Here is a 23,538-nt window from a genome sequence, read left to right as displayed (position 1 = left end):
ACATAAAAGGGAATTAGATGAATTTAAAAAAATGGTTAAATATGATTCCGTTCATGTATTTAAATATATTTTTGATTGTGGAAATATATTCGAAAATGTGGATGTTGGACATGGATTCAACTATTGAATCTTTTATTCCCTCTAATGAACCGAAAGTTGAATCATGATAAGCGTTTAATGCCATAACTTTTTCTAATGAACAATCAGCGAAAGTATTTAAAGTAACAGTTGATTCTGAATCCCTACAACAATAAAAACATTTGAAATTATTAAATTTCGACATATTGCAAATTAGAGAAACTTTCAAAACACTAATTTTGATAAAAGTTACTTAATATAAATTAATAATTTTGAAATACATTTTCTTCGATTTATGGCATATTCTTTCCAAACATAAAAAACATATTCATAATAAAATGCATCAACAACAAAAGTTTTGTTTTTTTTAAATTTCCTCAACAATTTTTCGTTAGATATTGCCTCAATTTTCAAAAAATTTCGATTCAATTTAGAGAATTATATGTAAAAACTTTAGCATTATAAAAATTTATGAACCAAAATATCGAAACAGAGTATCCTCATGAAATAACACCGAATACCATCATTGAGTTATTTGAACGACAAAACATAGAGCATTATCGCATTCTAGGAGGACTATCTGCATTTGAAGCAGAGTTTGAAACAGACTGCGTAAATGGACTTGGAGAAACAGATAAAAATTCTAATTATCAAAAAAGAATTGCACGTTTTGGAAGAAATGTACTTCCAGATCCGCCTAAGAAATCTTGGTGGAAAATGTTTTGGGAATCTTTTCAAAATCTCACATTACAAATATTGCTTATAGCTGCAATTATTTCACTGGTTTTAACAATAGCATTTCCACCTGAAAATCCAAATCAATCAAGATGGATTGACTTTATTGATACGCTTTCAATTTTTTCAGCTGTAATAATTGTTGCTATAGTACAAGCCCAAACAAATTATGTTCAACAGAAGAGTTATATAGAAATAAATCAATTAAAAAACCATTTTAATGTAAATGTAATTAGACTAGGTGAAGAAATGCAAATTATGAATACAGATTTATATGTAGGGGATATTCTTTCTCTCAAAAATGGTGATAGAGTTGCAGCTGATGGACTGTATATAACAGGTCATTCATTAAAGATTGATACATCACAAGAAACAGGTGAAAGTGTTCCTGTTGAAGTAAATGAAGAAAAACCATTTGTTTTAGGAGGGAGTGCTGTTGAAAGTGGTGATGCACATATTTTAGTTTGTGCAGTAGGAGAAAAATCTCAATCAGGAGCAAATATGATGAAAATACATCAAATATCACAACAACATATGAAATCTCCTTTAGAAAAGAAACTTGATAAAGTTGCAATAAGATTGACATGGATGGGAGTTTTTGGTGCTTCATTAACATTTATAGTTTTATTGATCATTTGGATTTTTGATATATCAAAAAAACAATGGAAAAATTCATATATTAATACTTTAATTGAACATTTAATGGTTGGAGTTACAATTTTTATTTGTGCAGTACCAGAAGGTTTACCATTAGCAGTTACATTATCATTAGGATTTTCAATGAAATGGATGGTTAAAGATCATATATTTGTTCGGCATTTAAATTCATGTGAAACAATGGGAGGTGCTACAACAATTTGTAGTGATAAAACAGGAACATTAACCCAAAATAATATGACTGTTGTTAAATTTTTTATGGGTAATGATGAAAGTGATAATGTTTCTTCTATAAGTTCTGAAATGAAAGAACTTCTTGCAGAAGCAATTTCAATTAATACATCAGCTTATATTTGTCAAAATAAAGATGAAATGACTGAAAAATTTGTTGGTCAATCATCAGAATGCGCATTACTTCAAATGGTTCATAAACAAATTGGAATTGATTATAGAAAAATAAGAGAAATATTTCCAATAGTATTTCTTCATGAATTTAATTCAACACGAAAAAGAATGTCTACAGTTATACATCGTAATGATGTATGGAGAGTTTATTCAAAAGGTGCACCTGATCTTTTACTTGAAAGGTGCTCTCATTATTTAACTGATCAAGGACAAGAAATTGAACTTAATCAAGATATACGAAATCATATTCTTGATAAAGTTATCGAATATGCTGATGGCGCTTTGCGTACAATATTAATTGCTTATAGAGATTTAGAAGGATTTGAGAGAAATGAAGCATGGAATGATCCGGATAACGTAGAATTTAATCTTACAATGATTGGAATTGCGGGAATTATGGATCCCTTACGTCCAGAAGTTAAACATGCAATTAATCAATGTAAAACTGCTGGAGTTGTTGTAAGGATGGTTACAGGTGATTATATTAATACTGCTAAAGCTATTGCTCGTGAATGTGGTATTCTTAATGATGATGGAGTATGTATGATAGGTTATGAATTTAGTTCACTTTCAAAGCTTGAATTATTACCAATGCTTCCAAAAATCCAAGTTTTAGCAAGATCTTCACCTCGTGACAAATATAGATTAGTTGGTTTATTAATGGAAGCAGGTGAAGTTGTTGCAGTAACTGGTGATGGTTCAAATGATTCTGCTGCATTAAAACGTGCAAATGTCGGTTTATCAATGGGTATGTGTGGGACTGAGCTAGCAAAAATGTCTTCTGATATTGTAATTTTAGATGATAATTTTAGCTCAATTGTTGTTGCCCTTAAATGGGGTAGATGTGTTTATGAAAATATCAGAAGCTTTCTTCAATATCAATTAACAGTTAATATTTGTGCAATGATTGTTGCTTTTGTTGGTTCATGCTTTTTACAAACATCTCCATTAAAAGCAATACAATTATTATGGACCAATTTAATTGTTGGTGCAATAGGCGCATTAGCACTTGCTACAAATAGACCACGTGATTCTTTATTAAATAGGTGTCCATATGGTGAATCAGACCCAATTATCTCGCGATTAATGATTAGAAATATCTTTGGTCATATTTTTTATCAAATGGTTGTACTTTTCCTAATATTATTTGGATTTAAATCAATTTTTGGATTTAATGAGAATGAAAAAAATAATGTTAAAACCACAATGATATTTAATACATTTGTATATTGTCAAATATTTAATCTTATTAATGCAAGAGTTTCAGGTCCAAATATTAGTGTTTTGGATGGTTTGTTTAAGAATCCATTTTTTGTTATTATATTTATATGTTTATGTATTTTACAAGCAATAATTATTGAATTTGCAGGAAGTGTTTTTGATACATGCAAGTTGGATTGGAAAGAATGGATAACATGTGCTTCCTTTGCATTAGGAACACTTTTTGCTGGGGTAATAATTAGGTTTATTCCTATAAAAGATATAACATCTGAAAGATTGGAAGCAAATCGTCAATTAAGAGAACAAATAATGAGAAATAAGTATGAAGGATTAAAAGCATCTGAACAATGGGAATTTGAATATACTCCAAATTCTATAAAAAATATTAGCATAAGTAAACCATAAAATGAAAATAGAAATATTTGATTATAATATCTTCAAAATAAATTTAAATTTGAGACAAATAAAAGAATGAGTCTTTCAAATGTTTGAAATAAGAAATCCACCAATGTAAAAAGATAAAAAATGGTCCCGCAGGGACTTGAACCCTAGACCTTTGCGTTATCAGCACAACGCTCTACCGACTGAGCTACGAGACCCTGGAATACACAAAATTATAAATTATATAAAAATATTTAATTATCCAAAATTCTAGAAATCATTAAACTTTATCCTGCTGAAAATGCAAAATAAAATTTCTTGTTCAAACAACTCTTTATTAGAATATTATTCTATATATTTAATAAAAACAATTTTTTTTGAATCTAATTAATCATCAAATTTCATTAAAAATTGCATCTTTAATTCTAATTGCAGCTACTACTTCTTTTTCATCTTCACCCTGTTCATATACCAAATCCAATGCGTTATAAAATCTCTCATTTTTCAAATTATCCATCAGTTCCTTCGACAATTCTGTTCCCTCATGTGTTACAATTATACGTACAACACAATCGAGCGCGGTCAATAAATATTTAGCAAGTTTTGTATCTTCCGATTCGAAACATTCCAAAAACGACTCAATCATATTTGTACTTAAAAACACTTCCAAGAAAGGAATCTTCAAATAATATATCATAGCACAAAACAATTTCATAATTCCTCTTTTGGTATGATAAGAAGAATTATATTGAAGTTCCAATAAATATTTAAAAGTTTCCGATTTAAAAAAGTCAAATCGAAACTCTTCCACAGAATTAAACATGTTTCGTATCGATTTAATCAACAAATTACATTGTCGATCTTTCTCACGATCAAAGTTATTCATATGTAATATTAACTCATTAAAAACATTTAAAATTTTGTTGGAATATAAACACAGAGTAACCTCATGAGAACAACTTGTTAAAAAACATAAAAATTGGAAAATTCGAGTTCGCTGTTTTTCATTTGCGATGTTAATACATGAAAAAAATATCTCGAATAAATCACTCTTAACAAAATCCAACACAAATTTACTCTCGTCATCAGCATAAAAAGGGATTAACGAGGCATAAATTAGAATTTCATCAAATGTGTCGGGTGGAATTTGTATTTTAAAAAACTGTAAAAAATGTATAAGAAGCATTTGAAGGATTTCTTTGTGTCCAATAAGTTTCTCCTTACATGCATGAACTAAATAGTTTAAAAGTCGCAGGTTGAATAGAAAAGGTGGTCCATCGATTTGTAAATGCTGAAAAATATCAAAAAATTGATTCAAATATCCTTCAATTCCCAGGATAAAATCTTGGAAATCATTGATTCTTAGGAGAGTTACAAAAAGAGAAACTGTGCTGTGAATTTTATTTGGTGATAAAAATAAGGATAATAAATTATCATTTTCAAAATTTGAACTTTCAGGGTGAAGTTTAAAAAAACACTTAAGAACTTCCTGAGCGAGTTCAGCAATAGTAATATTTTCTGAAGTTGAAAGAAAAATTAATTTATCAATAACTTGTGGATCAAAATAATGATGCATTTTTATAAGCTCACCTATAATACGGAGCCCTGGTAATAAATCAAATTCATTTGGTGAGTCTAAAGAAAAAATTATTCTTCTAAAATCTTCATCTTGAAATTCATCGTAATTGTTAGAAGGAACAAAATCAATGTCAGATTCACTGTTATCTTGAATAAAGAATTGGGCTCTTTCCTTTGAATGATTTCCAATTTTTTCCTTTTTGAACTTCATTTGGGGTTGGGAACCGTTTAACTTAATTGTTCCTTTTACATAATAAACCATAGAAATTATGATGTTTACAAAAACTGTCATCACGACTGTCAGGGTCTGATCGTGAACAATTCAAGTCTCTTTTATTGAAATTTGTGTCATCTATTCAATATATATACAAAAGTTAAACCGGATTTTTGCTCATTGTATTGTTTACATATTGTTCTGAAGGCTTGTTAAACTCTTTGTATCATCCCATCAAATGAACATTATATCATTTTTCACTCATCTTTTCCCATTGAGCCATTTCGCGGCTTTGGGTAGGACATCTCAATTCAATTTGCTTCTTGTAATTTTAATCAATTTGTTTATCCTTACAGTTCTATATATTAAATATACTATTCATCACAATGTTGGTTCCAGGTGTAAAGATCGCAAAAATTTTACTTTTCTCATTTTTTATCTTTTTTTATTACATTCGATTGAAGAATTTATTTCTCCAGGAACTTTAGTTATTAACAATTCTGATGATTTTGCAGGAAGAATCCAATACCGAGATAAAACTAATTATCTTATTGTTGATGGCATTACCTCGATTACAAATTATGCATTTAATGAATGGCCTTTGATTTCTGTAGAAATTGGTAATTCCATTATTTCACTTGAATATTATTCATTTTATTATTGCAGTAATTTGAAAACAGTTTCATTTGGAAAATCATTGGAAACGATTGGTGAATCTTCCTTTTATTCTTGTGTATCATTAAAACATATTGAACTTCCTTATTCATTAAAGGAAATAGGCAGTTATGCATTTAATTCATGTTCTGGTTTAGAATCGATTTCAATCCAAGGAAATGTAACAAAGATTGGCATAAGTGTATTTGCTTCTTGTTCTTCATTACCAAATATTACAATTCCAAAATCAGTTTCTGAAATGGGGAATGTATGTTTTTCTGGGTGTACAAATCTTCAATTTATTGACGTCGAAGACGGGAATCCTTCTTTTAGTAATTATGAAAATGATGGAGTTCTTTATGACAACACTCGTACTACAATTATATGTTATCCTGCTGCAAAAAAGAACGCAAACTTTGAAATTATAAGCACAGTAAATGAATTATTATTTCATACATTTTATACATGTAACTCACTAATAAAACTCACAATTACAGGTTCATCCACCACATTGAATCAATTTTCATTTTATTCATGTTCCAACTTACAAACAATTATTGTTAAAGGTAATATAGTCAGCATGGGAAACTATGCATTTCGAAGATGTTATAATCTCAAATGTTTCTATTATTATGGGGATTCAAATCCATCTGATACTTCAAATACTTTCACTGATTGTTCATTAGAAAAAGTTATGACGTTAAGCACTTATCACTATTCATCTTTTGGTTCATTAGAAGTAATAAAAAATTCAATTGTTGAAGGATGTGATCTATGGCCGACAACCACATTTTCACAATCAGATACATTTTCGAATTCATTTACACAATCAAATTCTTTTACTGATTCAAATACATTTACAAAATCAAATACATTTTCATGTACATTTACAGGGTCAAATACATATTCAAATACATTTACTAATTCTAATATATTCACTAAGTCAAATACATTTACAAAATCATTACAAGATGATGAAATTTTATCTCATTCCTTTGTTAAGATTTTTTCGAATTCAATTACGAAAACATTTATAGTAATAAATAAGTCCACAAATACTATTACAATTTCAATTCTTAATTCAATTTATACTTACGTTAATACGATTGTTTATTATGAATATATAATAGTTGAATATTCTTCATTTTTCCCATTTTATTCTGATTTATATACAATATTAAAACAAGACGCTAAGAATTCAAATAATCGTAATGATAATGGAATAATTATTGGAGTTTGTGTTGCAGTTGTTGTAATAATAATCGCTTTCGTTATCGTTATTTTTGTTTTACGTAAAAGAAAACAAAAAGTAAACAGCATCGAATATGAAAATGAAAATGATTTTCAAAATGATAAAGAAACAAATAATAACTTTTCTGCCGGATTATCTGTTGCTAATGTTGAAGAAGATCCTTTTGCAGCCGATTTTAAAGAAGAACAGTTTATTGTAAATGTGTAATTTTTTTCTCGTTAAAGAAAATATGTTTTAATAAATATAATTTTAGTTTAAATTTGCATAATATTTTATTTTTATGTAAAATGTTTTGTGTTTAAATTGTTTGATAGGATAATTTTAAGTTTCATAGGTAAAAAATGCATTGATAAATATGAATAGTATATTAATATATTTATGCTTAAATTCCACAAAAAATCATATTATATGCAAATCTTATTCTTTTATTATATGCATCTTATTCTTATATTAATTTTTAAATGCTTTATATCGAATGAACTTTTCTTTTCTCATTCCTATGAAATTTTTCGACAAAAAATTTTGTATTAATTTCACAATTTTTGATATAAAAACAATTTTATTTTTTACTTATTTATGCCCTATCGCATGACGGATGTCTATTTAACTTTTCTTTCCAATTCGTTTTTGATAAATACCTACTTCTCGCTTGCATTCCTCCATCTCGTCAATGACTCGATGCATTCCATCGCATGGGTAAACATTTCTTTGATGTTGTTGTTTGTGTTTTTTCCCCATACATTAATGGGACAACATTTTTTTGGTTGTTATTTTTCCCATACATTAATGGGTAATCATTTTGTTGTTGTTATTGGTTATCCCCATACAATAACGGGTTAAAAAAATCACCACATAATTAAGTGATTAAATAAAAATTATCATTAAGATCTCTCAACAGTTTTCGATGAAAATCATACAAACAATTTTGAGCTTATTCGAATGAATGAATTCTGTTTCGTAAATGTTTGGGTTAGTGAAAGAAATCCACCAATTTTTTGAATGAAGATTGTTTGTTGTTCATTTGATCAGTTTGTACAAAAAACATATCATTGTTTTTGACCAGTTGCATTGCAAAGTGTCAAAAACAAGTGATCAAACCACTTTTTGAGGACAAATGACGATATGACATAAATAATTCCTCAGAAAATCATTGGCACACTTCTTCCGGAACATGTATCACAGTCGGAAACCCATAAATCACAGGCGCGGCGCCAGTTAAGTACCTCAACTTGCAGGCGCTTCTTGCCGCCATCACGGCCTCTTCCAGGCTACAGAATTCGCTTTGTCTCATATTTTCCAATAATTGTTTCAGAAATCTGTCGATATCTTTATCCGTCACGTTCCACAAATTCGCTAACACCGAACCAGAGCCCGCGATGTTGCAGTAGTACGGGACGCCTTTTGGGTCGATTTCGCCATCGTCAATTAATTCACCGCTACAACAACCCATCAAAAACATTGTTGCTCTGCAGTGTATATTCTTTTCGACTAAGTTATGATAATCGAAATATTCATTACCACTTCCATGACCGCAGTATATGAATAAGTCCATTGTTTTTATTGCGTTTTCGATATCCATCGGGTTTGGAAGTATTCTGGTAATTCCTTTCCAATTAAATTCGTCGAATAATTTCTGGAACGTGTTTTCAGTATCTTGTAAATCACCTTTTGGATTTAGTATGTAGAATGCGGATTTCGGGTTTATATGTATTGGTATATTCTTTTGGCTTTGTAACGCTATTAATTTCATCGATGGAATTCGCGTTATTACTATTTGATATTCATTAACTATCTTTAATGATTCCCAAGGAATTTTATGTACTTTTTTCCCAAGGATTAACGTTAATGGAATTTTACCAACGATTGTTGGCTTATTTGTATTATTTGTGATAAGGATTTCATCGATTTTATGTTTGAGATTTGGATATTTAAATAAAGTCGAATATAATGTACTAGTAAAAGCGTTTTGTGTTGGAGAAAATTTTAATGGAGCAAATAACCCATTCCATATATCTAAAAGTGATTCAAGTTTTGTTAGAGTTTGTTCAAATGATTGATTAAGTTGGAACTTTTGATGCCACCAAATTTCATTTGATAATGAGCTCGAGATATTCATTGAGTTCGATTGTATCTCATCAAAGTCTTCAATTATTTCATCGAATTTATCATTTGTTATTATACGTACAACTAAAGGTTTCGAGTATGGATGACTTAAAGCAAATAATAAACATTTATCTAATCCCGGAATATTAATATATACTATTGATAATATCGAAAAAGGGATTTTGAAATGTGGATCAATTAAATATTTGTCTAAATATATATCAATTGATAATGATAAAGAAGAAGTAATTAAATTCACTGTTTGAATGGTATTACTTGTTCCGATAATTAATGCTTTTAATTGATATAATCTTCGTAATATGATACAATTGCAAGGGACATAAGATATAGCTCGATCTAACATTTGTATAAGTTTTAATGGTGGTTCAATAATATTATGATAAGACCAAAATTCATTAATATTTTCATATTTTAACATTTCGATAACTGAATGATATAAATATAATGACTTAGTTTCATTACTACTTTGACATAAGTCATAAAATGAATTTAAATCTGGAGAAATAGAAAATAATCGACATGATGTAACATAATAATGAAATGCTTCTCTTTTGATAATGATATTATTATCTTCAAATACTTTTTGATAATAATAAAAACATCGTTCGTCATAATGAATCGATAAATAGATGGCATCTAATAACGTTTTAATACAATTCCAATTAATGAAATTCTCAAATTGTAATTTCGGTATTTGAATATTAATGTCATTAAATTTCGATCTTTTGATTTTACATTTGATCTCTAAAAATTTACCAAAGCCTTTAGTAAATGGATATTTCTTAAATACATTTTGCATTTCTTTAGAATACCATTCACTAATTTCGATTCGCTCTAAACATATGTTCGATTCAATGATCCAATAATAGATAAATAATAACGCAATCATTTCAAGTGGTTTAACTTTTGATATTGGAAATATTTTTAATAAATTAATTCCCGATTGAATACATTCATAATACATCGCATTATTAAATAATTCATTTAAACGTCGTAAAGTTACTTCAAGATTTTGACTACTCATTAAATTGATATTTGGAATGTTTAAATTCGGATAAATTACTTCAAATTCAGTATCTTTGATAACAGAAAAAAAGCCATTCAATACAAAATATGGTAATAATTTCGTGATATCCATTTCTGGTGTTATGAATTGATATACAAGTTCCGGATTTTTAGGCGGAATTAATGAAATCCATGCATATAATATTGTTATTCTTGAGTCTGATTTAATAATGGAATCATAAAACTCATTTTCATTAGGAATTTGATTTGCTACTAAACATAATGCTTTTAATCGATATGATTTCCCTAATAAATGATCGAATCCGGATCTTTCAGCGTTTTTTATGATGAAATTCATTAATATTAATGAGGAATCATAAAATTTTTCCTTGAATAAATAAGCGCCGATGTTAAATCCAGACGATAAACAAATGTTTCCATATTTAGATGTGACACTTGAGCCAATTTGACTTGCTTTTTCTAATGTAGAAAATGCTCGATTAAATGTTTGTGGATTCTTATCTCGAATGTATAAACATGAAAAAGATAATGATGCTGTACATAATGCATCAATTGCTAAACAAAATTTTTTTTCTTGAATTTCATCCCCTTTTAATAAGCAACAACTAAATTGTCTAAGAACTTCACCAATTACTTTAAGTAATGAATCATCTAAATTCTTTAATATTCCTGGATATTCTCCATATGGCGCTGCTTTTCTTCTGATTTTATCTGAGAATTCCATGAATTTCTTACCTCCCTTTTCAAGATTAACCACAATGTTTAAATAGGAAACAAGATCTTGAATCGAATTACTCATATATTATAACATCAATCTTTTGATGCATTTTGTGATGACACTTTTTGATAGAGCTCATAGAATATTTTTAGAACAATAATGAAAAAGTTAGATCAATTTAATTCAAACCTTTTTATTGCATTCAAATAATAGCGGTTACTTTAACGATATTAATTTTTAAATACTTGCCCTCATAAAAAATAACGTATATCAGACGATAATACACTTTTTGAATGGAGTGTAAATCTGAAAGCTTTCCAAATGTCCTTCATTTTGTTCCCTTATTCTAATCATTTAAAAATATCATATGATAATGTTTTATAAAACATTGTTTAGTCAGAGACACTCATTTTATAATAAAAATATATCATAATTTAAATTATATCTTCTTAGAAATTAGAAATTTTAATGTTAGATGACAAATGTATATTTGAGAGGGTACATTTTTTGAATATTAAACGTATCCCAAGGAATGCAGCACAACCCGCTCATAGGCCAAACTCTTCAAAATCATATCAATAAAGTTACGAGTTTGGCACGGAAGTTTGGGACAATTGAATACTCAGTTGCTATAAGTCAATTTCAACTCTTTGTAGCAAATCAATTTAAAGAGGCACAAGATTCTAATGAAGAATCATTTTTCATCGATGAATTATTTATGGCAATTTCTCTTCCTCAACTTAATCAAAACACAATTAATTATTTAACTTTACTTGCTGCATTAATTGATGTTAAACTTGGAAATAAGGTTTCAACTGCTAATCGAATTGCGCGTGATCTTGTAAATATACAACTTAGTCCAGATCCATTACTTTGGGATTTATTATCTCAAATTTTACAATGGTTATCTCGATCATTAAAAAGTTTTCTTCATCTTATTGTAAATCCGTTTCTTACGATGGCCAGTCGATATTGTAGTAGTAGTGATTCAGACCAATTTATTTCAGGGCTAAAATTATATTCTTTAATGATAACATATTTTTCATCTTCTATTGATCAACTCCAAAAAATGGAAGAAGTAATCATTACAGGTTTTTCTTCTGATAATCAAGAAGTTGTTAATGAAACATATCATTGTTTTAAAGTCATTTTAAAACAATCGAAATCACCAATTTTCAAATTTATAATTATTTGTATTTCTGCAAAACTTTTTGTCTTATTAAATAGTGACTCATGGAATTTATATGACATTGCACTTAAAGCATCATATTCTATTCTTAAACGAAATCCAGAAATTTCGGGTTGTTTTATCTTTAATGAATTACAAATCAGCTTATTACAAGAACGAGATTTAAACATTCAAAACTCGATATTAAATTTAATACCATTTGCATTATTAACAGCTTCGCCAGTATTTTCTGATGAAACGAATATCAAATTATTAACGCAATATAAAAATTTAATTGGAAGAAGATCACAATCACGAAAATGTGCATTAGTATCATTAGGTAAATATATTTTTTTACGAAGTAATTCATTAACTAAAGCAGAATTAGAAATTATTGATAATTGTCGATCGATTATTATTGATTTATTAGATTCGGAAAGTGTATATGCATTAATATCTATAATATCAACTAATGAGAAACAATATTATAATGATTTTTCATTAGTATTTTCACATCCTTTAAACAAATTAATGGTAAAAGGATTAATACAATATTTAAACATTCATCCGGATTCAAAGAAATCGATACATAAACAAATATTATCAATAATATCAATAAAATTGTTTTCACAAAACCCACAAAAAGAACGAGTTCTATTAGCATTTCAAACAATGGTTAAGATGAACATTGATATCTCATTATTAACATTACCATTAGTTATCCATTTTTCTTCATATTTAACACATGAAGATTTAAAAATACGAGAAATTGTTGTTAAGTTTTGTCTTTCATATCAAACTAAAACAGAATCACCAGATATCGCACAATTATTACTTGTTGCTGCTTGTTCGGAACCTAATTCTAAATTACGATTAGAAATATTATCTAATGTTAAAAATAGTGCAATTCCTGGTATCATTAGTTTATTACATGCATTATTACATGACTTCGATATGAATGTTCGAAGAGAAGCATTAAAATCATTGACATTATTACTTGATGATCCGAAAGTTGAATTAATATTAAAACAATTTCTACTCGAGAAAATTACTGATCAAAAAAGTATAACAAGTGAAGATATTGGCTGCTTTTTAAATGTATCTCAAACGTTAGGCGAAAATAATGAATTTCTTAAATTGTTTTCACATTATTTAATTAAAAATATATTAAATTTTCCGAATAAACTTTCATCTGATTCATTACAATTATTAGCGGAAATATTACATTTAGCACCAGAAGTTATTGATATCCAAAAATTAGTTAATCATTTAAATAATTCATTAATAATTAATTCATCAAAACGAAAATTAAGTTCAGCGTTATCATTATTATGTAATGCATTAGAATTTACTGAATTAGGTACATTAATATATACCAAATTTTCATATTTATTTATTAATCTTATAAACATTTCACGACTTTCTGAGTCTGAAATATCACGGAAATTATTATTAAAGACATTAACATTAATAGGTGCAATTAAACCTTCAATAATAATGTCATTAAAGAAGAAACATGAAAACATTAAACAAAAACCACATTTGAAAACAGTTAATTTCTTTATTCATCAATCGAATATGAATGATCCTTATCAATCATTAATGTATGCATCTGTAGGTGTAGCGTTAAGTATAATATTTAATATATTAAAAGATGAAACTTTATCAACATTACATACATCTGCAATTGAATCATTGTTCACTATATTTAGAACATATCGACAAATGGGTGATTCTATGATTGATTGGTTATTAACACAAATTAATTATTTAGTTATAAATGGTTCACCTTCATCTGTTTCATTATTATTAACGAATATGTCAACGATTTTATCAGTTTTAGGGAAAAAGTTTTCACCTTTAATTCCTCATGTTGTTGATTTCGTATGTCAAAAATGGAACAAAACAGATAAATCAACATTAATTCGAATTACAGAATGGTTAATGATATATGTCGAAGAAGAATTTAGCAAATATTTCTTACAAATCGCAACATTATTTTGTAGTAATTTTGAATCTTATAATGATAAAATTGTTGATAATATATTTTCGGCATTTGTTTCATTTAATAAATTAGTTAAAACAGCAGATTTCATTATATATCCGCCATTATTAAATTGGATATATTTTAATACATCTAAGACTTCTATATGTAATGAAATCTTATCGAAATTTAAACAAATATTAATAAATTCTGGAACCGAAAATTTTAATTCACAAATTATACGTACGATAATATTAATAGCACCGTTAAATCATAATTTACATGCAAAATTATTAGAGATATTAAATGTTGTCGCAGTTCAAAACACCGAATATTTTTTATTATATTTACCTCGTATTGAAACTGTATTAAAAATCGATCAAAACCCATTGTTATCAGAAGTAATAAAATGTTTAAAAATGAATATCCCATTAAATGGGGATGCATTAAATCTTGTATATCCTGAAACGAAATCTAAAAAGAATTTACCTTCTTCACATGTATTTACTACACCAGCTTCAACACGTTCTAATTTAACTCCAATATCAATAAATATTCCACAAAAGGATTGGAAAGATGTCCAATGGTATACATGGGGAATGAATACATTTCCTTCATTAATTCGATATTCTACATCGAGAGCTATTAGTGTATGTTCTCAATTGACAGAACGTTATTCACGAATTAGTAATATATTATATCCTTTATCATTTGTTTTAGCCTATTTACAACAAGATAAAGATAATAAAACAATGAAAAAAATCTTAAAACGTATCTTTAAAAGTAAAAATATCCCACAAAACATTTTACGGCATTTTTTGTCGGCGATAGAGATAATGGAAGTATTACAAGTTCCAATTCCAATAGATATTAAAACTATAGCTATAGCTTCTTATAACGTCGGCTTCTTAGAACAATCATTAAGAGCTTATGAAACGTTATTTGCTAAAGGCGATAATGAATCCACTGAAAACTTGATACAAATTAATCAAAAATTAGGACTAACACTTGCTGCTAATGGTATATTACGATCTGCAAAACCAAACACACCAAAAGATGTCTTAAGTGAAAAATTGGGTTTATGGAAAGACGCATTAAATTCATACGAATTAAAGTTAAAAGAATCGCCAAATGATTCGAAGTTATATCATAGGAAACTTCATTGTTTAAAGGAATTATTAAAGTTTAAAGAATTAAATGAAATTACTTTAAACTCAGGTACAGTTTATGAGGCTTCTGCAGCATGGAATTTAATGGATTATGAACGATTTAAAAATATTGTCGAAAAATTAAATGAAAAAGATGAAAAATATTTTAAAGCAATTTATTATTTAATGATTGATGAATTTGATAAATCAAAAGAAATGATTTCGTTAATACAAAATGATTATATCGATAAATTATTCCCAATTATTTCAGAGGATTATGAAAGAATTATATCCGATTTTTCATATGTTTCTTCAATATCTTTATTAGAACAAGCTATAACATACAAAAAAATGTTAAAATTACAAAAAAGTCCAATTCCAAATGAAAGAAATTACGCAACAAAGAGAATTGACAACTTTATCAAAAAGTGGGATGTATTGTTTAATATTACTCATGATGAAACTGGTATTATGTATCAATTTTTAACAATTGAAACATTCATTTTGGGATTAAAACAAACTAAAAACCATTTTATACGATTTATTGAAGCAGCAATTGATAAAAAAGATTTTTCAATTGCTTCATCTACTATTCAATATCTCCAATCAAAAATTAAACCTACTTCTAAGTTTAATACTAAACTTAAATATTATGAAAGTATATTAAAACGGGAAGAATCAAAGCCAGGAGCTGTTTCTGAATTATCAAATTTAATATCAACAATTAAAGATGAATCTTTCTTAAGTAAAGCAATAACTACCTTATGTGATTGGCTGATAGAAGATAAACGTTATCCAGATGCTTATGAATTACTTAAAAATAATGGTAACATAATACATAATGAAGCTTCATTAACTTGGTCTCGTGTTAATATGATTCTTTATGAAGTTACTAAAGAACCACATTATTTATCTGAATCATTTAAGACTTCAATGGATTTGTTATCGAACTTTAGTACAATATCAAGTCCTTTAACGTACGCCTTACGAGTTTTGTCAACTTTATTCAGAAAAGGAAACACTGAAATTTACGAAATTTTTGAAACAAAAGTGTCACAGATACCTGTTCATATTTGGGTTGAAGTCATACCTCAATTAATTGCGAGATTAACATCTGGTATTCCTGAGTTAAGAAGGATCGTTAATAATCTTATATGTTCAATTGGGGAAGAACATCCACAAGTAGTACTTTATTCATTGCTTGTTCCATATAAATCTGATAATTCTGACAAAAGTTGTATTGCAAAAGAATCTTTTGATAAGCTTAGATTAAAGTACCCTGTAATTGTTGATGGTGTATTACGACTTGCTAGGGAATTAATGCGAGTTGCTGTTTCTTGGTGGGAAATTGTTCAAAATAACATTGACGATGCTTCTCGTGCTTTCTTTGTTCATAAAGACCCTGAAGCTATGTTATCATTGTTAGCACCACTTCATGAAATTTCACAAAGTTCTCCAAAAACATTTTATGAGGTATCATTTTTATCACAATTTGGTCAAACTCTTTATCACGCAGACAGATGGATGCAGATTTACAAAGAAAAGCGAGACGAACGTGCCCTTCATCAATCATGGCAATTATTAATTATCTTATTTAACAAACTTCGAGGTATTACAAAAGGAATGGACACTGTTCCACTCGAAGATGCATCGCCATTACTTTACAATCTTAACAATTGCGAAATAGCCGTACCAGGAATGTATGCATTTAATGAACAATTAATCACAATTCAAAGTTTCAAGAAGACATTACACTTAATAAAATCCAAGCAAAGGCCACGAAAGATGGGAATATATGGAAACAATGGACAGAAATATACATTTTTACTTAAAGCAAATGAAGATACACGATTAGATGAACGAGTTATGCAACTTTTCTCATACATTAATACACTTGTAGAAAGTAGTAATTTTCCATTAAAATCACGATTAACAATTTCGACTTATAAAGTGATTCCGTTGACCGTTAAGGTCGGTTTGATCGGTTGGGTGCCCCAATGCACGACATTGTTTGATTTGATCAAGCAATATAGGGCTAAACATGGGATACAAATAGAAGAAGAATATATTAATATTAAGAAGATGTTTCCGAATTATGATAACTTGCCATTATCAAAAAAGAGAGAAGCCTTTGAAAAAGGTTTAGCTTCTAATGATGGTAATGACATAAAGCATTTGCTATTTGAAGGAGCTCGGAGTTCTCATGATTGGTTAGAAAGAAGAACAAATTATTCTACATCTTTAGCAATGAACTCAATGGCCGGATATATCTTAGGACTAGGTGATAGACATCTATGTAACATAATGATGAACAACAAAACTGCTAAATTGGTGCACATTGACTTTGGCGATTGTTTCGAGGTTGCGACCAAAAGGGAATCATATCCAGAAAAAGTGCCATTTCGGTTAACTCGGGTCCTCGTTAACGGTTTAGAGGTGTCCCAAATCGAGGGAACGTTTAGGAGCTGTTGTGAAAATTCAATGTCTTTACTGAGGAGTAATGGTGCACATATAATGGAACTTTTGGAGGCATTCATTTATGACCCTTTAATGCAATGGACAGAAAATGAAAAAGATGAAAAAAATTCGAATCAAGTGATTAAAGTTGTCAATCGAATTTTGGACAAATTAAATGGAAGAGACTTCTTGCAAACAACAAGACTCAAAGTGACCGAACAAGTGAACGCTCTAATAAATCAGGCAATGGATCCAAAGAACTTGTGCCGAATGTTCAAGGGATGGTCGCCATGGCTGTAGATGAATGTTTAGGTTGTGTATTCGATAATAAAGCGCTATTTATTTAATAAATTAGTTTCAAACGGATTTCATTTTTGGTGATTAAGATGTGTTCTAGAATGGAAGATTTGCTAAATCAGATCAAACCTTCCAAACAATTAACGAAATTCTGACATTGTTATTTGTTGTGAATGAATGTTAACAATCTCTCAGTATTGAAGGAACTTCAAATTAATAATTAAAAAATAACATAAGTGTCATTTAATTATCTTGAGGGGATGTAAATGTTTAGCTACAGAACATTTATATAAATTCTGTTTATCTGCTTCTCATGTTAAATAAAAACAAGCTCTTTCACATTATTAAAATCTATATTAAACTTTTCATTGAACTATTTTTTTAAGCAGGAATAAAAAATCTATGAAAAAAGGGAAATGTAAATAATTTAAAAGGGAAAGAAAAAGGATAAAGAATTGTATGTTGAATTGTTTCAAGCAAATGTTGAAACAGGCGAAGGAATAAATGAAATGTTTAATTGCATTTAAAGAAATGTACCGGTATATAATAATAGTTTATTGAAGCAATACAAGAAAATAATATAAATAATCTTTAGTCTTAGAATTAAAATCATCTTCATAATAAAAATTTCTTACAAAATGATAAATAAAACAAAAACACAACAAATAAAACTTCGTTTTCATTACATTTGTTTGATTAAATAAAATTTATTTATCAATATCTGCAAATATGTCATCGTCATCATCCAAAACATCCAATGGTTGAATGGTTGGTTCGTTATTTGGTGACTTTTTACAGTTTACTTTGGTGTATAGGTAAACGCCCAATGCAGCAATTATGATAAATACGCATAGGACAGCGATCAGTGACGAGTAGTTATTGGACGGAATGACTACTGAGCTTGATGTGGTGTTGGATTCCTGTTCAGATTTGGTGTCTTCTGTTGTATGCTCTGTAATTTCTTCTGTTGATTGAACTGTTGTCACATCTGATTCCGATTCTGTTGAGTTGCCTGATGCTTCTCCTGTCAATTGTTCTGATGCAATTGTTGTTTCCTCTGTTGTTGCTTCTGTTGAATTAACAATTGATTGTTCAGATATTCCTTCAGTGGTTTCTTCTGTAGTATTTTCCGTTGATTGTTCTGGTGTAATTTCCGTTGATTGTTCTGGTGTAATTTCCGTTGTTTCCTCTGTTGCTGCTTCTGTTGAATTAACAATTGATTGCTCAGATATTTCTTCAGTAGTTTCTTCTGTTGTGCTCACTATTGGCTCTTCTATTGTTGATTGTTCTGTTGTTTCTTCTGTGTTATTATCTTGGCATAGCACAATTTTCTGGTTGATTTTCGTATTTATTTTACCACCTGGCCGACTCACATGAACAAGTTTGACCTTTTTCTGGATGTCCTCTGTTTTTTGTTGTCCAATAATGCACAGAACAAACAAAAACATATAATTGTTCCAATGGAAATTGAATGATTTACAAGTAACAAATATCGAACGTTAACCGAATGAATTGAAAAAATGATTTTGTTGACTCAAAATTGAATTAATAACCGTCTGAACGACAAAATATTAAATTCTTTGAAATGTATAATTTATTATAATAAAAGAATAAAACATATTTCATATTACATGCCTTGGATGCTTCCTCTCACATACAATTCAGCAAACTGTGGCGTTTTTTCCAGCATCGCAAGCCATTCTTGAGGTATTTGTTGAACAAATGATTGATAAACAGAACCATTTGTTTGTGCACCAACAAATAATTGGTAAACAGCATTTAGGGTCTGAGGATAATCAAACCAAATAACATTCGTTTCACAATCAGCTACTTGATCAAAATTATCATGCATTGGATCACGATTAAAAACATCAGTACACAATAATTCCGCTAAAGTCACCAATATTTTTGTTTGATATGAAGCATTTCCCGAAAACATTGGGAAGCACGTTATGGCCGATACGGCGGTTTCTGGGAACTTTGGGTTTTCAATCCAGTAATTTATAAACCATTCAAATTTAGCTCCACAAATTGAGTTAACGGCCGCCGCATTTACAATAAGGAGCACGTTAACTATTGTGTCCAAACCGATGCATTCAAAAAATGGATTTTGAATTGAGAATTCAATTTGAGTGCACGTCATTTGAGTCACATCAGGAAATATTCCACCAACAAGTTCACTTTGAGCAGTTAGTCTAAGCATTATCGATGATATAACTTTAGCGTATTCATTCCAGACATCAAAATCATTCATAGAATTCCGAAGTTGTTGGACTATAAATTGTGTTAATGTTGATGACAATTCTTGCTTCTTACCAAAGTCATTATCTTTATAGACTAACAATGATATTATTTCACATAAGTCAGTTATTGAGATATCATTATCAGTTTGTATTCTTTCAATAATTATTGGTGCTGCATTCCAAAAACTTTCTTCAAAATGACAATTTTCTAGAAGCCTTTTCACAGACATAGCAAACAAATCAAAAATCCTTGAGTTCTTCAGCAACTTCAAGAGCTCTATACTCTTTAAAAACAAAACCGATCCGACGGTTTGTGCCGTGTCACTTTTGACGATCACATCGATCAAAAATTCAAAAGAATCAATCAAATCACCGGCGGTTTCTTCTGATTCAGAAGAGTTTGCAAGAAGACATAGCAATTCGTGGCCTAATCCATCAGCAATTTGCTTTACGTCTGATGAAAATACTTTCACTAAAGCAGTAATTGCTTGTGCTAAATCTCGATGATGAAATATTGTCGAAAGTTGAAAGATTGATTGGAAAAGTGCTTGAAGAGAAGGAAGAAAGGCATTACGAATGGCTTTGGCATCATTGAACTTCTCAAGAAGATTTGAAGCAGATATTGCCGAATAATAACGAACAAGTGGAGATGGATCCATAAGATGTTGAATACATATGGTGATAACCTCTGGAATGTTGGACATGGCAAATGTACTGGACACACTTGACAAAAGCATGAAAATGGCAGCGCGTGGAAGATTATCTGGAATTTGAAATAAGACGCCTGCTGAAGTAAAGAAGTTGCTAAGAAGCTGTGGGTTGCTATCTGATAAGAACTTTGACACTGTAGAAAACATTAAAAAGGTTGAAAAAAGTATTGCTTGTGCTGAGATATCTTTTTGAAGATTAGAATACCAAACAAATGCTTCGGCTGCAACGAGTCGGGACACGTTGGTTACATCTTCGTGGTCTTTTGCAAGTGAATAAATAATTGAAGCTGCAGCTGTTCGAACATCTTCGAATTCATCGCCAGATTTATGTACTTCGGATATAAACATGGCGGGGTCGCTTTCAACCATTTGAATTTCTTCTTGAGACAGAGCAAAAAGTGGGGCCATCATATCTTTCAAAAAGAATGGAAGATTCGGTTCGATGATCGACCACGACTGCTCTAGCTCTGTGATCTTTGATAGTAGTTGAAGAAGAAGACACTTATATTTGGGTGGAACATTTGCACGAAGTAAACCTTGGATAAGTTGTATATAATTGTTAACGGTCTCAAAGTCAATTTGTTGCCAATATTTTGTGACTAAAGCAATTGAAAATTTGAGAGCACGATACGAAAAATTGAGATACAGCTCTGGGTTTTCTGAACTAACGTTTGATATTGAAAATGATTTCTGAAGAATTGGAAGGAAAAGTGGAATCAGTGATGGGAAATCAATTGGGATATTCGTGGATTGCAAAATTCTAGATGCACAACTAAAACCTAATGAATTGAGTTCAAGTGAATCACTCTGTTGAAATAATTGTGAAATTAAAGGTAAAATTGAATTTGAAAAATCTGTTGCAAACGGAATCAATTCTTGTGATGGCATTTTAATGACACCGCATATGGAACGAGTTAAAGTTAATGCTGTTCTAATTGAATTTATGTCACCATTACTAAATAAAGATAAAATAAGTGAAGGGAGTTCGGGCCATGAATTTCCTTCAATCGGTTTAAATGAACAATTAATTACAATTCTGGAATAATGTGCAACATTTTTCCTGTGGCTTTCTGGTGAAATTTGGATCAAATTTATTAATGAATTTTTAATTAATGATTTTAGAGCATCATATCCAGGACGATCAAATAGGTTGGAAACAACAATCTGAAGATGAATAATACCTGATAAACGAATTCGCTCAGAAAATGATTGATTTGAAACAAGTGATACCAAAGACGGAATAAATTCTTCTGATCCCGAAATTGAAGAAAGCATTGATTCAGCTGCATTAACATTTGGAGTGAATGTCTGTTCAAGTAATTCGGCGATTTTTCCCTCCATTTGTATTTGAATGCTTTACATCATGACCAAAATCTCAGAAATTTTTGGTGAAGTAAACATGAAAATTCAATTTATGGCATCCTTTAAGTTCGAAATGGCTTGAAACCACAAGAAACCAGAAATATGTTATGTTTAAATAATTAGTATATGAACTTTTTTATTTTTATTTTTATTTCTCTGAGATTATTTTTCCAAAATTAATTAATTTTGGATGAAACGAGTTATTTCATATAGATATATATTGAAGGAACAAGTGTCAGATTGTTTGTCTAAATGAATAAACCACCTCATTTATAACATATAATTTCTGGGTTCTGTTTCAAAAAATTAAATCATTAAGACAAATATTATAAGAAAAATTTTGAGATGAGACATTAACTCTTTACATTAATTACCAAGGAATTCCGAGTTATTACAAGTCCTTCAATGTTTTCATAAAAAGATTTATAAGATTGGAGTTTGCATTTTTATTTTATTCTGTTTGGAAGTCGACACGCAAATTCATTAAATTTTGAGAAGTAGGTGTTAATTGAATACAACCATTTTCAAAAGAATAAAAAGGAATATTTTGTTTATTTTCAAAGTCAATAAAAAGACAAATATTTATTTATTTTGGTTTTATGTATGTCTTTTCTACATGTGTATATTAAGACACAAATTATATCAAAAATAAGTTCTTTACTATATCGTTCAAATGTTTCTTTGTTTGTTGGGAGAGATTTCATGTGTTTTAGCTAAATATGTTTATTATGGATATCCAGAAAAAAATAATTTTACTTACGAATCCTTGATTCGTAGTTACACCAAACGTTATCCAAATGATACTTATTTTCAACAATTATGCAATGATGCAGCTAATGCTTTTTCTGTTATAAATTATGAGAATAAATTAGATGAAACTCAATTTGTAAATATGTCAGATTATAATCATGCTTTTAATTATGTGTATTATGATTTTGGTGGTGAACACTTGTATACAGTCAACTTAACAAATGTTTCTAAAATGGTTATTGAACTGAAAAGTAAACACACATTTATTGACATTGTGTCAAATGAAACTGATCTTTCTAAATCCATTCCTCTTTTGGTTTCTAATTACTTCGATATTCATTTCATTAACCATATAAAATTAAATACATTATATCTT

At 29.1% G+C, this 23,538-nt stretch overlaps 5 protein-coding genes across 5 annotated transcripts; 2 read left to right on the top strand and 3 right to left on the bottom strand.

Moving 5' to 3' along the window:
• Positions 1 to 549: 549 nt before the first annotated feature.
• Positions 550 to 3,716, top strand: GO595_008288 (calcium-translocating P-type ATPase, PMCA-type family protein; the record flags this gene model as incomplete). The annotated part of the gene is made up of 2 exons (XM_067921845.1): positions 550 to 2,921; positions 3,686 to 3,716. The coding sequence occupies 2 exons, from the start codon at positions 550 to 552 to the stop codon at positions 3,714 to 3,716; spliced, it is 2,403 nt and encodes an 800-aa protein (XP_067771528.1).
• Positions 3,717 to 8,322: 4,606 nt separating this feature from the next.
• GO595_008287 (Separin) lies at positions 8,323 to 8,754 on the bottom strand (the record flags this gene model as incomplete). The annotated part of the gene is made up of 1 exon (XM_067921844.1): positions 8,323 to 8,754. One exon carries the CDS (start codon positions 8,752 to 8,754, stop codon positions 8,323 to 8,325), a length of 432 nt encoding a protein of 143 aa, XP_067771527.1.
• Positions 8,755 to 15,031: 6,277 nt separating this feature from the next.
• On the top strand, positions 15,032 to 18,100 carry GO595_008286 (PIKK family atypical protein kinase; the record flags this gene model as incomplete). The annotated part of the gene is made up of 1 exon (XM_067921843.1): positions 15,032 to 18,100. One exon carries the CDS (start codon positions 15,032 to 15,034, stop codon positions 18,098 to 18,100), a length of 3,069 nt encoding a protein of 1,022 aa, XP_067771526.1.
• Positions 18,101 to 18,804: 704 nt separating this feature from the next.
• Positions 18,805 to 19,545, bottom strand: GO595_008285 (uncharacterized protein; the record flags this gene model as incomplete). Its single annotated transcript, XM_067921842.1, has 1 exon — positions 18,805 to 19,545. The coding sequence occupies one exon, from the start codon at positions 19,543 to 19,545 to the stop codon at positions 18,805 to 18,807; it is 741 nt and encodes a 246-aa protein (XP_067771525.1).
• A 179-nt stretch (positions 19,546 to 19,724) lies between these two features.
• On the bottom strand, positions 19,725 to 21,938 carry GO595_008284 (Importin-beta N-terminal domain containing protein; the record flags this gene model as incomplete). The annotated part of the gene is made up of 1 exon (XM_067921841.1): positions 19,725 to 21,938. The coding sequence occupies one exon, from the start codon at positions 21,936 to 21,938 to the stop codon at positions 19,725 to 19,727; it is 2,214 nt and encodes a 737-aa protein (XP_067771524.1).
• Positions 21,939 to 23,538: the final 1,600 nt, after the last annotated feature.

The sequence above is a fragment of the Histomonas meleagridis genome, assembly GCF_020186115.1.
Source record: "Histomonas meleagridis strain 2922-C6/04-10x chromosome Unknown contig_64, whole genome shotgun sequence".
Lineage (NCBI taxonomy): Eukaryota > Parabasalia > Tritrichomonadida > Dientamoebidae > Histomonas > Histomonas meleagridis.
The sequence above is the reverse complement of the archived record's forward strand: the minus strand, read 5'-3'. Positions and strand labels throughout refer to the sequence as shown.